The 17,285-nt window shown below is 43.6% G+C and overlaps 1 protein-coding gene across 8 annotated transcripts in view; it reads left to right on the forward strand.

Annotated features, from left to right (window-relative positions):
* Positions 1-17,285, forward strand: part of LOC137334338 (methyl-CpG-binding domain protein 4-like) — a 120,186-nt gene that overhangs the window by 20,174 nt on the left and 82,727 nt on the right. For all 8 annotated transcript variants that reach the window (XM_067999038.1, XM_067999044.1, XM_067999043.1 and 5 more), the window contains exons 6-7: positions 890-1,039; positions 16,336-16,439. In XM_067999038.1, coding sequence (XP_067855139.1) covers positions 890-1,039; positions 16,336-16,439 — 254 coding nt within the window. The remainder of the gene's footprint in view (positions 1-889; positions 1,040-16,335; positions 16,440-17,285) is intronic.

Here is a 17,285-nt window from a genome sequence, read left to right on the forward strand (position 1 = left end):
TTTACGTGCTGTCGAATGGCTTGTGCCCACGGTGCCACACCGCATCCACAAAATGAGTTTCCTGTTTCGAGCGAGTTACTAGAGGGAGGTGCCAACTGGTGACCGGTCATTTCTCCACTAGGAGCCTGGGAAGCCAGGTCACTTGTGCAAATCCTGGGTGTCACTTACCAGGCAGCAGAGCCCACTGAGAATGCTGGCCGGCAGACGATCCTCTCACCTAATGCTATGGGCCATAATGTAAAGCGAGAAGGGAATACCAAGATCGAGGAAGCACCTTCACAAGGACTGCAGCGATTCAAGATAGTGGCCCATCACCACCATCTTAGGACAACTAGGGATGGCCAATAAATGCAGCCTGAAAAATAAAAAAAACTGTAGGCTACAAAATAAAAAGCAAAAAGTTGTATATTAATATCAAACTCTCAATAATCCTGCAGGAAATTTACTAACATCAGCAATATTCATTTCAAAACATTCTTGTAAGGAGGCAGTGGCTGTTACACTGGGGTGAGCACACTGTCCTTTCTCCTCTGGCACCTGGATTCCAGTCCAGCCCAGACTGGTGCTCACTGACACAGATTTTGAGTTATCTTAACCCATTTCCTAAAGGGATATAAGTTCACAATGCAAAACTGCCCAAAATTTATCAGACACAAAATGCCTGATGTGGGAAATGGAATGTATAGAATTTTAGGGAGAAAGGAGGGAGTTTCAGTCTGTGTTTAACCTGTTCTTTGCCTGCCCTGGGAATGTTTGGTGATGACACTGGATGCAAACATTGGAAAAGTATTCCATTGCCCAGCTTTGCTATCTGGCACCTCGTTCATCACAAATATTTAGATGTTACTTTGAAATGATTCTGATAACATGATTCTTTTCCTTGTATCAGGTAAAAAGGCCATCCCTGTGCTGTGGGACTTCCTGGAGAGATACCCTTCTGCTGAAGTGGCCCGAGCAGCTGATTGGAAGGAAGTGGCAGCGCTGCTGAAACCACTTGGCCTATATGAGCTGAGAGCCAAAGCTATCGCTAAGTTTTCTGGTATTATTCAGTTGACTTATCCTGATATGTTCTATTTCACTTGTTCAGTTTGTTTGTGAAGCTATCTCTACACATTCTTTGAAGTTACAGCAACCTGGGAATGGTACTGTTTGTTGGGGCACATATCACCATGGAATAGAGAGTCCCTGCTGTGATCTTCACCAGGCAGAGGCCCTGATGCCTCTCTGCACAGGAAGAGGGAAATCAGATATGGGGGTGGGGGGGGGTGGGGTGGAGGATGCCTCCCAAAGTGAGCATCATTGGAGGCCTGGGAATAAACCTGCTCCACACCCTCTTGGCAACAGTGATATAGGACCCACATAGGCAGTGCAAACACCGTTGAGGGTATGGACCCTTTACTGGCGGGGACAGGTGAGTATCTTTAGCAAAAACATTTAAACAGAAAGAAAACAACTTAAAATAACTGAATCATTGAGTTTGCTGAAAATACATCCAGACACTGTAGTGTGATGGGAAATATACCACTGAGTGGCATTAGACCTTGTGACTCACCCCCACCTGCAGATTAATGTCTTGTGTATTGTATTCTTCATACTCATGTGTTTTATGTAACAGTACAAACATGTAATATCTTAATATTTTGTAACGTTGAACGTTACAAACTGAATTCCATCCAGTGGCCATTGGTTGCAGGGCCTGTTGTGTATGTTTTTTTATTCATTCATGGGATGTGGGCGGCACTGGCAAGGCCAGCATTTATTGCCCATCCCTAATTGACCTTGAGAAGGTGGCGGTGAGCCACCTTATTGACAACTGAGTGGCTTGCTAGGCCCATTAAGAATCAACCACATTGCTGTGGGTCTGAAGTCACATACAGGCCAGACCGGGTAAAGCTGGCAGATTTCCTTCCCTAAAGGGCATTAATGAACCAGATGAGTTTTTATGACAATCCGGTAGTTTCATGGCCACTATTACTGATACTAGTTTTTTTATTCCAGATTTTATTTAATTGAATTTAAATTCCCCAGCTGCCGTGGTGGGATTTGTACTCATTACCTCGGATTATTAGTCCAGGCCTCTGGATTACTAGTCCAGTAACATAGCCACTCTGCTACCGTACCCTTTTTGTATTTCCAACACTTTTACTTGTAGATCTCTGCATTTAGACCAATCACTTCTCTCAAGTTAGATACTATTGACTGAAAGTATAGTCAACTGTATTTATACTATAACTAGCTGTGATATGAAGTGTAACCACTGTAGCATTGATGCTACAGTTGTGACATAAATGAATCCTTCAATATGGATCATTAAACATGGCAATAGGTTTTCACCTGTGTTATACACGCAACTGACCAAATCCTTTTCTGCTGCTGCTCCCCTATGTCGCTGCATCAGTAGCTTATCAGATCTATTGATGCAGTGACTAATGGGAGGCTGTTGTCTGTCTCTGGCACAAAACTCGTCGAAAGTGAAATTAACTTTTCCCTATAACCCCTATGTTGGTACAGTTTACTATACAGGCTGATTATTATATAGGCAAGCATGAAATATGCAAGTGGCTGCAAGTCAAAGTAATTAAGAGTACTGTGCTCAGTTCTGGTCTCCATATTACAAAAAGGATGTTGCGACACTAGAGAGGGTGAAAAAAGATTTACAAGGATGGTACCAGAACTGAGAGGTTATACCTATCATGAAAGAATGAACAGGCTGGGGCTCTTTTCTCCAGTTGGTCTCTAGATAATTTGAAAGATCTTTAAAATTATGAAGAGGTTCGATAGGGCAGGTGTAGAGAAGATGTTTCCACTTGTGGGGGAGCCTTAAAACTAGGGACCAGAAATATAAGGTAGTTACTAATAAATCCAATAAGGAATTCAGGAGAACCTTTTTTACCCAGAGAACATAAGAAATAGAAGCAGGAGTAGGCCACCCGATCCCTCGAGCCTGCTCCGCCATTCAACAAGATCATGGCTGATCTACCTCAGTGCCATTTTCCTGAACCATCCCCATATCCCTTGATGCCTTTAATATCTAGAAATCTATCGATCTCTGTTTTGAATGTACTCAATGACTGACCCTCCACAGCCCTCTGGGTTAGAGGATTCCAAAGATTCACCACCCTCTGAGTGAAGAAATTTCTCCTCATCTCAGTCCTAAATTGCCTACCCCTTATTCTGAGACTGTGACCCCTGGTTCGAGATTCTCCAGCCCAGGAAAACATCCTCCCTGCATCTACCTTGTCGAATCCTGTAAGAATTTTGTATGTTTCAATGAGATCACCTCTCGTTCTTCTAAACTCGAGTGAATACAGGCCGAGTCGACCCAATCTCTCCTCATACAACAATCCCGCCGTCCCAGGAATCAGTCTGGTGAACTAGAGAGAGTGGTTAGAATGTGGAACTTGCTACCACAAGAAGTAGTTGAGGCGATTAGCATAGATACATTTAAGGGAAAGCTAGATAAGTACATGATGGAGAAAGGAATAGAAGATTATGCTGATAGGGTTAGATGAAGTAAGGTGGGAGGAGGCTCGTGGAGCATACACACTGGAATAGACCTGTTGGGCCGAATGGCCTGTTTCTGTGCTATAAATTCTATGTAATCTCCTGTGACATTGTTCACAGGTAGTCTGGGAGCTGGGGTGTAGTTTCTGATTTTTACCGCAGTCTAAACATGACAGAGGTTTGTTCGTCATTATAATACAGCAACATTGCATATGACTGATCCAAGGTAAAACACTGCACATCGTACTGAAACTGAAAAATTCAGGTCTCACAGATATAATGGGCTCGATTTTTGCACCCGCGATCGGGTGCGTTCGTGGCCCGGGGGGGGGGGGCTGCGAAAATTGGGGATTCCCGGGGCGGGTCTGGAGCCCGACTCCAACCCGTCCCATTTCCGGGTTTCCCCACTGACGCGCTGACATGCGCGCGCAGCCCCCGCATGTGGGACTCCCGCCGGCAATTAGAGCCGGCGGGGGGCCACTTAAAGTAATTGAACAGGTACTTCAGGTTGTTTACAGACCTGATTGACCTGTTATTTTAGCAGGGATGGGATTTTGCAACTGACTGAGACTGTTTCCCACACTGGGGGAAACACTCCCAGTTCAAATGGACGTGTTGCAGCCATCAGCCTGTGGCAGCTGCAAAGGTCCATTTGACAGGTCGGGGGGGAGACCCTCACTCATTGCAGGAGGCCACTCTGTCACTTGGGACAAAGTTTGGCCTCCACCACCCTGCTCCTAACAACAAAATTCACCAACTTGCACACTTACCCCGGTGTCCAGACACATGTACCTACCTTGCGGACCCCCTCAGATGTACATCTTCTGCATGGGGGCCGCCGTAGCTGCAGTCATGACCTCCTCGGAGGGCGAACAGCATCGCCGGCCACGCCGTCCACCTCTGACACATGGAGCTCCACAACACAGTGCTGTGACACATCCACCTGCACAGCAGGAGTGAGGGCAACCGCAGAGAGAGCAGCATCGCAGAGGGCACTACCCTCGCCACAGGGTCCACAGACCGAGGCTCAGCTTCCTGGACCTCTCTGAGCAGCAGTGCACACGGAGGCTCAGAGTCACTCGACATGTAGTCGTGGACATCTGCAGCCTCCTTCATGCCAAGCTGTCAAAGTCACCACTGCCCTCAACAACTTCTCCTCCGCATCCTTCCAGGGTGCCACCGGGGACATCGCCGACGTCTCTCAGTCGTCTGCACAAAAGAGCCCTGCAAATACACCTACACCCACTCTGCAGTGACACAATGGGTGGCATCAGTTGTGGGTCTTCGTTGTGATCCTCAGGAAAGGGCATTATTGCACAAACAAGACAAGATTAGCAAAGACGTGGCAGTAGTGGTGCCAATATAATATGTAATGTGAGTTGGTCAGAAATTAAATATAAGTAAAAACCATGACAAACCCTCAAACACCCTTGTGCATCCCCTTCATGCTCACGACACGTTTGCCTTACGCTTCCTACTGCACATATGTGATGCATGCCCTGTGGCTGCAGCACAGGTAGTGGCAGGTTGAGTGAGGCTGACCGTGAAAGAGATGCATGAGAGGGTGAGTCTGAGATAGAGCCATGAGATTGTATGAGGATTGGGTTGAGTGGTAGTGGCGGGATGAGTACTGGCGAGGTGAATAGGTGCAGGTAAGATGACGATGAGGTTTGAGTGGGTGTGAGGAGTGTTGTGATAGAGTAGTGTTGGCAGTGCAGAAGGAGATGTCGGGTGGAGGCGGTGATGTGGTAGACGGAGTGTAGGGGAATAAGTGTACTCACTTTGGCTGACCTACTTAGGTCATTGCAGTGCCTCCTGCACTGTATGCAGGTGGGTGATATGTTGGTGGTGCAGGTGACCTCCTCTGCCACCTCGAGCCAGGCCTTCTTGGTGGCAGAGACAGGCTGCTTCCTCCCGCCTGCCGGGGGGAAGATCTCTGTCCTCACCCCATCCAATGATACCTGGAGTGAGGCATCATTAAACCTGGGAGCAGCCTTCCCCCTGGGCTACTCCATGCTGTAATTTTTCCTATTTTCTGCAGCATCAGTCAGTGGAGGACTGCCCCTTTAAATAGGGCTCCTCCAGCTGACAGACCTTGCTGCGCACAGCTTACCAGCGGGAAACCCGGAAGCACAGGTAAGTGGCTCCAATTATCCTGCGATTGCGTGCGGAGCACACTGATTTCACCGGGCGCGTTACCCACGCGCCCAGTCGACCCCCCCACTGAGAACCTGCCGTCCTGCTAATATCGAGCCCAATATTTGTAATACTATTTACCTCCTACTTTGTTTACAATACTAGTTACTGTGTTCTTGCCTGCCCAAGACCTCTTATTCCCAGGTATTTACATTGTGAAATACAGTTTTTGCTCTGCCAACCACTGCGGATCTCCTTATACAGAAGTACTTTATTCATTTGTTAATCCCACTCCCTCCCCAAAACCTTCCTCCTTTTTATCAGTTATTTGCATGAATTTAATACTCCCCGCCAGTTCCCATTGGTGGATTCACAGCCCTTGCTGAAGCTGTCATTTGCACCAGGGAGGTTTTTCCCACCATTGACTCTTCAAAAGCTAACAGCTTTCCTTTGCCACACTCCAGGGCGGGCAGGCTGAACGACTCTGGCCGCAGTGTCCAAGCACTCCACCAGAGCATCTCGTAAACTAGCATGAACATCAGTCCCCTCAGAGATACCCAAGCAACAGATAGTTCAGATATTTCATTTAATGGCTTAAGCTGTGTAAAGTGCTGAATAAATAAAATCCTTTATAGTTCTGATTTTTCCTCTCGTAGCTCAGACCTCACTGTTCTAATTTGCAAATTTTCCTTTGGTTTTCATGTGATGCAGTGTGGTCTGCTCTGGGTAGATCCACATGAGCAGGATGAAAACTGCTCGATGTGTCTCTCATACACACAGCATCCAAGATCCAGATGAAATTTCCAACCCTGGGACTGAAGCAGAACTCGAGCCCCCAGCCCAGGGAGATGGTCGGGCCTGTGTAGGGAAATTTCTTGCTGGTATTTCTAACATTAATTGTCTATTAATGGATTCATGGTTAATATATTTTTTATTGAATTCATAGAAGCAGAATGATACAGCACAGAAGGAGCCCATTTGGCCCATCGTGCCTGTGTTGGCTCTTTGAAAGAGCTATCCAATTAATCCCACTCCCCTGCTCTTTCCTCATAGACCTGCAAAAACTTTTTTCAAGTATATATCCAGTTCCCCTTTTGAAAGTTATTATTGAATCTGCTTCCACCACCATTTCATGCAGTGCATTCCAGATCATAACAAGTCACTGTAAAAAAAAAATTCTCCTCTTCTCCATCCTGGGTTTTTTTTGTCAATTATCTTAAATTTGGTTCCTCTGGTTATGAAACGATTATACATTTTGATTGCTTATGGGAGGAGTCCATTGGTAATCAGGTTTCCTGCCAAGCCTACATGTTCTGGGAGCAATAGGGGGCTGGGGCAGCTTGTTTGGTCTGGATTCTATTTGGTTGATTTTTAATATGTATTGTATTATCTTATCATAGTATCATAGAATGTTATAGCACAGAAGGAGACCATTCGGCCCACCGGGCCTGTGCTGGCTCGCTGAAAGAGCTATCCAATAAGTCCCATTCCTCTGCTCTTTCCCATTGCCCTGTAAATTTTTTCCCTTCAAGTATTTATCCAATTCCCTTTTGAAAGTTACTATTGAATCTGCTTCCATCGCCCTTTCAGCCAGTGCATTCCAGATCAAAACAACTCTGAGTACAAAAATGTTTCCTCATGTCACCCCTGTTTCTTTTGCCTATCACCTTAAACCTGTGTCCCCTGGTTACTGACCATTGGAAACAGTTTCGCATTATTTACTCTGTCAAAACCGTTCATGATTTTGAACACCTCTACCTCAGCTCCTCTTAACCTTCTCTGCTCTAAGGAGAACAACCCCAGCTTCTCCAGTCTCTCCACATAACTGAAATCTCTCATCCCTGGTACCATTCTAGTAAATCTCTTCTACACCCTCTCTAAGGCCTTGACATCCTTTCTAAAGTGTGGTGCCCAGAATTGGACACAATACTCCATCTGAGGCCTAACCAGTGATTTATAAAGGTTTAATATAACTTCCTTGCTTTTGTACTCTATGCCTCTATTAATAAAGCCGAGGATCCCATTTTTTTTTTAAACAGCCTTCTCAACTTGTCCTGCCACCTTCAAAGATTTGTGTACTTACACCCCCAGGTCTTCCTGTTCCTGTACCCCCTTTAAAATTGTGCCATTTAATTTATATTGCCCCTCCTCATTCTTGCTACCAAAATGAATCACTTCTCTGCATTAAATTTCATCTACCATGTGTCTGCCCATTTTACCAATCTGTTTATGTCCTCCTGAAATCCATTACTATCCTCCACATACCCCATTTCGTGTCATCTGCAAACTTTGAAATTCTACCCTGTATACCCAAGTTCAGGTCATTAATATGTATCAAAAAGAGCAGTGGACCTAATACTGACCCCTGTGGAACACCACTGTATACTTCCCTCCAGTCTGAAAAACAACCGTTCACCGCTACTCTCTGCTTTCTGCCCCTTAGCCAATTTTTGTATCCACACTGCCACTGTCCCTTTAATCCCATGGGCTTTAATTTTGCTAACAAGTCTATATTATGCGGTACTTTATCAAATGCCTGTTGAAAGTCCATATACAGAACATCAACTCTCTCCGTTACTTCATCAAAGAACTCAACCAAGTTAGTCAAACACTTTTGCAAGTGCCAATTAATTTTGTCCCGGATTACTGTCTCTATAAGTTTCCCCACCACCGATGTTAGGCTCACTGGCTTGTAATTGCTGTATTTATACCTCTCCCCTTTTTTCATCAGGGATGTAACATTTGCAATCCTCCAGTCCTCTGGCGCTGCCCCCATATCTAAGCAAGATTGTGGCCAGAGCCTCAGCAATTTCTACCCTTACTTCCCACAGTAACCTAGGATGCATCCCATCTGGACTGGGTGACTTCTCTACTTTGAGTACTGCCAACCTTTTAAGTACCTCCTTTTTATCTATTTTTATCTTATCCAATATCGCTGCTACCTCCTCCTTTACTGCTACAATGGCAGCATCCTCTTCTCTAGTGAAGACCCATGTGAAGTATTCATTTAGTACCTCACCCATATCCTCTGCCTCCACAAGAAGATCTCCTTTTTTGACCCTAATCGGTCCCACCTTTCCTTTGACTACCCTTTTACTATTTATATGTTTATAAAAGATTTTTAGGTTCCCTTTTTATGTTAGCCACTAATCTATTGTCATACTCTTTGCCCCTCTTATTCCCTTTTTTAGATCTCCTCTGTACTTTCTATATTCAGCCTGGTTCTTTATTATATTATGAACTTTACATTTGTCATAAGCCTCCTTTTTCTGTTTCATTTTAATCTCTATATCTTTGGCCATCCAGGGAGCTCGAGCTTTGGATGCCTTTCCTTTCCCCCTCATAGGAATGTGTCTACTCTGTACCTGAACCAACTCCTCCCTGAAGGCCTCCCATTGTTCAATTACTGTTTTGCCGACCAATTTTTGATTCCAATCCACCTGAGCAAGATCCCTTTTTAACTCACTGAAATTAACCCTCCTCTAGTTAAGTATTTTATTGATTGTTCCTTGTTTTTTTACATAACTATGCTAAACATAAAGACATTATGATCACTGTTCTCCAAATGCTCCCCCACTAAAACATGCTCCATTTGCTCTGCTTCATTCCCCAGAACTAGGTCCAGCACTGCTTCCTTCCTGTGCTGGAAACACACTGATCAAGAAAGTTCTTTTGTATACATTTCAGGAAATCCTCCCCCTCTTTGCCCTTTATACTGTTACTATCCCAGTCTGTACTGGGATAATTGAAGTCCCCCGTTATCACTACTCTATAGTTCTTGCATCTTTCTGTAATTTGCCTGCAAATTTGTTTCTCTGTCTCCTTCCCACTATTTAGTGGCCTATAGTATAAACCCAGTAGCGCAATAGCTGCTCTATTGTTCCTTAATTCTAACCAGATAGATTCTGTCTTTGACCCTCTCAACCACATCATCCCTTTCCAGTGCTATAATACTGCAACATCCCTCTTTTTTTTCCTTCCCTTGTAGCCAGGAATATTAAGTCCCCAATCCTCCCCTTCTTTGAGCCGGGTCTCTGTTATTGCCACTATATCACAGTCCCATGTGGCGACTTGTGCCTGCAGCTCACCAACCTTATTTACCATGCTATGTGCATTTCGGCACATGCACTCCAATCTCTCTCCAATTTAAAACATTTACTACTTCCTCACTGTGCATCATACAAATGTATGCAGCCATACTAGTTCTGACTTGAAGTCAGTGCAACTCTAATCACTGTGGGTGGGATGTCTTGGAGTCGGGCTGGCTCCAAGGTGACACGTCTGGTGTTGGAAGTTCGGAACTTAGCCAGCCCTATGTGGCAGACTAGATAATCCAGTTCCTGAGCCAGGCAGGTCCACGGTACCTCAAAGTACTATTCCAGAATGACCAGTCAGTCTGCTGTACTGGAGGCTGGCATTCTTCTCATTCAGCTCCACATAGCACTTTGGTTTAAAAAATAATAGAAGTAATAATTATACTTTGAATGAGGGAGGCTGGGTGATGTGGAAGAGCAGAGGGATTTGGGGATTCATGTTCACAAAGCATTAGAAGCAGCACTTCAAGTGGGTAAAGGCTGACAGAGCACTGGGTTTTATGGTAAGAGGTACAGAATATAAAAGTTGAGATATAAGTGAATTTATATAAAACCTCAGTAAGACCACAATTGGAGTACTGAGTGCAGTTTTGGGCTCCACACTATACAAAGGATATTGAGGCAATAGAGAGGGTAGAGCTCACTAGGATGCTGCCTGGTATGAGGAAATACAAATATGAAAAAAAGACTTGAAAAAATGGACTGTTTTCATTAGAACAGAGGAGATTACAGAGTGATTTGACAGAGGTGTTTAGAATTATGAAGGGATGGGAAAGAGTAGATAGATATAAACTGTTTCCAGTGATTGAGGGTCTACAACAAGGGGACATTGATACAAGATTAAATTGTAAGAGATTTAGGACAGAGAACAGGGAAACTTTTTTCCACAGAGGGCTGTGAGGCTGTGGAACGCACTACCAGAGTTAGTGATTGAAGCAGAGACCACGTCAACATTTAAGAATAGGTTAGATAGATGGTTGAAGGAAAGGAGGATAAAGGGATATAGGTACACAGGATTAGGATACTGCTCATGTGGAGGGACAGAGAGTTTAACAAAGGTAATAGGGCATTAGTGACTACGGTCACGTCAAGGAAAAATAGTAAAAATTTAAGATTAAAGGCGCTTTATCTGAATGCACGAAGCATTCGTAACAAGAAAGATGAATTAATGGCAAAAAGAGAGATAAATGGGTTTGATGTAGTAGCCATTACTGAGACATGGTTACAGGGTGACCAAAGTTGGGAACTAAATATTCCAGGGCACTTGACTTTTAGAAAAGACAAAATGGAAAAGGAAGTTGGGGGTGTAGCCCTGATAATAAAGGGTGAGATAAAGGCAGTAATGGGAAAGGATCTTAGCTCAGAAAATCAGGGTGTAGAATCAGTACGGGTGGAGCTAAGAAATAACGAGGGGCAGGAAACACTGGTGGGAGTAGTTTACAGGCCCCCCTAACAGTAATTGTAGTGTTGGACAGAGTATAAATCAGGAAATTAGAGGAGCATGTAACAAGGGTAATGCAATAATCATGGGGGACTTTAATCTTAATATAAACTGAACAAACCAAATTGGTAAAAGTAGTTTGGAGGACGAGTTTATGGAATGCATTCAAGACAATTTTCTAGAACGATATGTCAAGGAACCAACTAGGGAACAGGCTATTTTAGATCTGGTATTGTGTAATGAGACAGGGTTAATTAGTAATATAAGAGTAAAGGATCCTCCGGGGGAGAGTGATCGTAATATGATAAAAGTTCATATTGAGTTCGAGAGTGATGTAGTTAAGTCTGAAATTAGAGTCTAAAATTTAATCAAAGCCAATTACATCGGTATGAGGGGCGAGATGGCCATGGTAGATTGGGAAATTAGGTTAAAAGATATGATGGTAGATAAGCAATGGCGAACATTTACAGAAATAATTCATAATTCCCAACCAATATACATTCCCTTGAGAAATAAAAGTTCCATGGGAAAAGTGATCCATCTGTGGATAACTAGAGAAGTTAAGAATAGTATTAGATTAAAGAAGAGGCTTACAGTATTGCCAGAAAGAGTAGTAAGCCTGAGGATTGGGAGAGTTTTAGAAATCAGCAAAGGATGACCAAGAAATTGATAAAGAGGGAGAAAATTGAATATGAGAGTAAACTAGCAAGAAATATAAAAACAGATTGTAAGAGATTCTATAAGTATGTAAAAAGGAAGAGATTAGCGAAAATAAACGTGGGTCCATTAGAGGCAGAGACAAGAGAAATTATAATGGAGAATAAGGCAATGGCAGAGACGTTAAACATTTTTTTTTATCTGTCTTCACAGTAGAAGGCACAAAAAGCATATCAGTAATAGTGGGGAACCGGGGGTAATGAGAGGGAGGAACTTAAAGTAATTAAGATTAGTAAAGAAAAAGTACTAGAGAATTTAATGGGACTAAAAGCCAACAAATCCCCTGGACCTGATGACCTAGATCCTAGCGTTTTAAAGAGGTGGCTGCAGAGATGGTGGATGCATTGGTTATGATCTTCCAGAATTCCCTAGATTCCAGAACAGTCCCTGTGGATTGGAAGGTAGCAAATGTAACCCCTCTATTCAAGAAAGGAGAGAGAGAGAAAACAGGGAACTACAGGCCAGTTAGCCTGACATCAGTAGTTAAAATGCTACAATCTATTATTAAGGACGTAGTAACAGGGCACTTAGAAAATCAGAGTATGATTTGGCAGAGTCAACATGGTTTTATGAAAGGGAAATTGTGTTTGACAAATCTGTTAGAGTTTTTTGAGAGTGTAACTAGCAGGGTAGATAAGGGGGAACCAGTGGATGTAGTATATTTGGATTTTCAAAAGGCATTTGATAAGGTGCCACACAAAAGGTTGTTACACAAGATAAGGGCTCATGGGGTTGGGGTAACATATTAGCATGAATAGAGGATTGGTTATCGGACAGAAAACAGACAGTAGGAATAATGGGTCATTTTCAGGTTGGCAGGCTGTAACTAGTGGGGTGCTGCAAGGATCAGTGCTTGGGCCTCAGCTATTTACAATCTATATTAATGACTTAGATGAGGGGACCGAGTGTAATGTATCCAAGTTTGCTGACGATACAAAGATAGGTGGGAAAGTAGAATCATAGACTGGTTACAGCACCGAAGGAGGCAATTCGGCCCATCGAGCCCATGCCAGCTCTTTGCAAGAGCAATCCAGTTAGTCCCATTCCCCCGCTCTTTCCCCATAGCCCTGCATATTTTCTCCCTTCAAGTATTGATCCAATTCTCTTTTGAAAGCCCTGATTGAATCTACTTCCACCCCCCTTTCAGGCAGCACATTCCAGATCCTAACCACTCGCTGCGTAAGAAAGTTTTTCCTCATGTCGCCTTTGGTTCTTTTGCCAATCACCTTAAATCTGTGTCCTCTAGTTATCGACCCTTCCGCCAATGGGAACAGTTTCTCTTTATTTACTTTATCTAAACCCTTCATGATTTTGAACACGTCTATCAAATCTCTGCTTAACCTTCTCTGCTCTGAGAACAACCCCAGTTTCTCCAGTCTATCCACATAACTGAAGTCCCTTAACCCTAGAATCATTCTAGTAAATCTTTTCTGCACCCTGTCTAAGGGCTTCACATATTTCCTAAAGTGCAGTGCCCAGAATTGGACACAATACTCCAGTTGTGGCCGAACCAGTGTTTTATAAAGGTTCAACATAACTTCCTTGCTTTTGTTCTCTATGCCTCTATTTATAAATCCAGTATGCTTTTTTAACCGCTTTCTCAACCTGTCCTGCCACCTTCAAAGATTTGTGCACATATACCCCCAGGTCTCTCTGTTCCTCCATCCGCTTTAGAATTGTACCCTTTAGTTAATATTGCCTCTTAAACTTCCTGCCAAAATGTATCACTTTGCACTTCTCTGCGTTAAATTTCATCTGCCATGTGTCCGCCCGTTCCACCAGCCTGTTTATGCCCACTTGAAGTCTATCACTATCCTCCTCACTGTTTGCTACACTTCCAAGTTTTGTGTCATCTGCAAATTTGGAAATTGTGCCCTGTATATCCAAGTCCAAGTCATTAATATATATCAAAAAAAGCAGTGGTCCTAGTACCGACCCCTGAGGAACACTACTGTACACCTTCTTCCAGTCTGAAAAACGACCGTTCATCTCTACTCTGTTTCCTGTCACTTAGCCAATTTTGTATCCATGCTGCCACTGCCCCTTTTATTCCATGGGCTTCAATTTTGCTGACAAGTCTATTATGTGTCACTTTATCAAACACCTTTCGAAATTCTATATACACCACATCAACCACATTGCCTCATCTACCCTCTCTGTTACCTCATCAAAAAACTCAATCAAGTTAGTTAAACACGATTTGCCTTTAACAAATCCGTGCTGCCTTTCCTTTATTAATCCTTACTCTCTATCTCTTTCGTCTTCCAGGGAGGTCTGGCTTTGGTTGCCCTACCTTTCCCCCTCATGTCCCTAGACTATACCTGAACCATCTCCTCTTTAAAGACCGCCCATTGTTCAATTACAGTTTTGCCTGCCAATCTTTGATTCCAATTTACCTGGGCCAAATCCGTTCTCAACCCACTGAAATTGGCCCTCCTCCAATTAAGTATTTTTACTCTAGATTACTCCTTGTCCTTTTCCATAGCTATTCTAAACCTTATGATACTATGATCACTGTTCCCTAAATGTTCCCCCACTGACACTTGCTCCATTTGACCCACCTCATTCCCCAGCACTAGATCCAGCAATGCCTCCTTCCTCATTGGGCCGGAAACTTACTAATCAAGGAAGTTCTCTTGAACACATTTCAGAAATTCTTTGCCTTTTACACTATTCCTATCCCAGTCTATATTAGGATAGTTGAAGTCCCCCATTATCACTACTTTATAGTTCTTGCACCTCTCTGTAATTACCTTGCAAATTTGCTCCTCTATATCCTCCCCACTAGTTGGTGGCCTATAGAATACACCCAGTAGTGTAATGGCACCTCTATTGTTTCTTAACTCTAACCATGTAGGATCTGTACTTGACCGCTCCAGCACATCCTCTCTCCAGCACTGCAATATTCTCCTCAATCAATACTGCCACCACCCCACCTTTTTTTCCTTCCATATCTTTCCTGAACACCTTGTGTCCAAGAATATCCAAGTAAGCTGTAAGGAGGACGCAAAGAGGCTGTAAAGGGATATAGACAGGTTAAGTGAGTGGGCAAGAAGGTGGCAGATGGAGTATAATGTGGAGAAATGTGAAATTATTCACTTTGGTAGGAAGAATAAAAAAACAGAATATTTTTTAAAAGGTGAGAGACAAGTAAGTGTTGGTATTCAGAGGGATTTAGGGGTCCCTGTATACGAATCACAGAAAGTTAGCATGCAGGTACAACAAGCAATTAGGAAGGCAAATGGTATGTTGGCCTTTATTGCAAGGGTGTTGGAATACAAGAGTAAGGAAGTCTTGCTACAATTATGTAGGGCCTTGGTGAGACCACATCTGGAGTACTGTGTATAGTTTTGATCTCCTTACCTAAGGAAGGATATACTTGCCTTAGAGGGGGTGCAACGAAGGTTCATTAGATTGATCCCTGGAATGAGAAGGTTGTCCTATGAGGAGAGATTGAGTAGAATGGGTCTATATTGCCTTGAGTTTAGAAGAATGAGAGGTGATCTCATTGAGCTGTATGAAATTCTTCGAGGACTCGACAGGATAGATGCTGAGAGGCTATTTCCCCTGGCAGGAGAGTCTAGAACTAGAACTAGGGATCATCGTCTCAGGATGAGGGGTCGGCCATTTCGGACCAAGATGAGGAAAAATTTCTTCACTCAGAGGATTATGAACCTTTGGGACTCTGTATCCCAGAGGGCTGTAGATGCTCAGTCGTTCAGTTTATTCAAAACTGAGATCGATAGATTTTTGGACACTAAAGGAAATAAGGGATATGGGATAGGGCAGGAAAGTGGAATTGATGGAGAAGATCAGCCATGATCTTACTGAATGGCAGAGCAGGTTCGAGGGGCGTAATGCCTACTCCTGCCCCTATTTCTTACGTTCTTAAACACCAACACAGACTGGTTGGGCCTGTTTTAATTTCTGTGTAATTCTATGTAAATCCTGCAAACCAATGCCCTGATAGGTAAAGTGGTCAGGTGATGGGACGATTACCAGTTCTTTGTTCTGGGGGGCTGTGTGGTTTCATCTAGTTAAACTCCAGCAAGTAGCCCCATACACACTTGGGAGTCTCTGAACCTTGGTTTGGCCAACCTGTGCTTCAGCTCTCTGGCCTTAAGTGGGGTATATCCCAATGGGCGGGGCGTGGGGGAGAGTGCACATTCTCTGTTGGGCAAACAGAAATTCAACAGGTGTAGATTTCTCAGTAGCTTTAATTTGGTGACTGTTGAACATGGTGACTGATTTCCACACGTGATAGATACCAGACTAACCCAAAAATAATTACTGCAAGAGTAGCTGAGGTTGATTGTCAGATTATCCCTCCCTTCCTGTGAGGATTGGACAGAATGCTGCTCTCCCTCTTCTCTGGTTGTATGTTTTCGTTTATTGCAGTGATGTACTGAGAGATATTTACATTGCTTTTGTAATTTGTAACAGATGAGTTCCTTACTAAACAGTGGAGGTACCCGATTGAACTGCATGGAATCGGGAAGTACGGGAATGATTCCTACAGGATTTTTTGTGTCAAAGAATGGAGGGAGGTAAGGGTTAAAAAGAACATTTTATCTATTATTGTCACTTCTACATTCAACATATTCAGGGCTATGATGTCAGCTGTGGCTCAGTTGGTAGCACTCTCGCCTCTGAATCAAAGGTAATGGGTCCCACTCCAGAGACTTGAGCACAAAATCTAGTCTGACACTCCCAGTACAGTATTGAGGGAGTGCTACACTGTCAGAGGTGCCGTCTTTTGGATGAGACGTTAAACCGAGGCCCCGTCAGCTCTTTCAGATGGACGTAAAAGATCCCCTGGCACTATTTGAAGAGAAGGGGAGTTCTCCCCAGTGTCCTGGCCAATATTTATCCCTTAACCAACATCACTAAAATAGATTATCTGGTCATCATCACATTGCTGCTTGTGGGATCTTGCTGTGTGCAAATTGGCTGCCGCGTTTCCTACTTTACAACAGTGAGTGCCCCTCAAAAAAATACTTCATTGGCTATAAAGTGCTTTGGGACGTCCTGAGGTCATGAAAGGTGCTATATAAATACAAGTCTTTCTTGCTATTGTAAAAAGAGGGTACATCTAGAGGAGGACTATGCAAATGAGTTACATAGCTGTGCTTGAAAAGTTCCCTTATGGCTTAGTGGGTAAATGCCACACACGATGCAGTACTGAGCCACTAGGACTGTCAGTTTGTACTGAGTCAGCAGATCTTAGCCAGGGTACTGGAGAGTGTATTACATTCAATTAGCTTCAGCATTCCAGAGCTAGGATTGGGAAAAATCAGCTAGGGTTCCTGCTCTAATCATCATCCATAAAGTGCGTATTTGTTGACATGAGGCGTGGACAGGATTGTGCTTAGTTGGGATGCTCCCTGTGGTTG

The sequence above is a fragment of the Heptranchias perlo genome, chromosome 17 (assembly GCF_035084215.1).
Source record: "Heptranchias perlo isolate sHepPer1 chromosome 17, sHepPer1.hap1, whole genome shotgun sequence".
NCBI classification, from domain to species: domain Eukaryota; kingdom Metazoa; phylum Chordata; class Chondrichthyes; order Hexanchiformes; family Hexanchidae; genus Heptranchias; species Heptranchias perlo.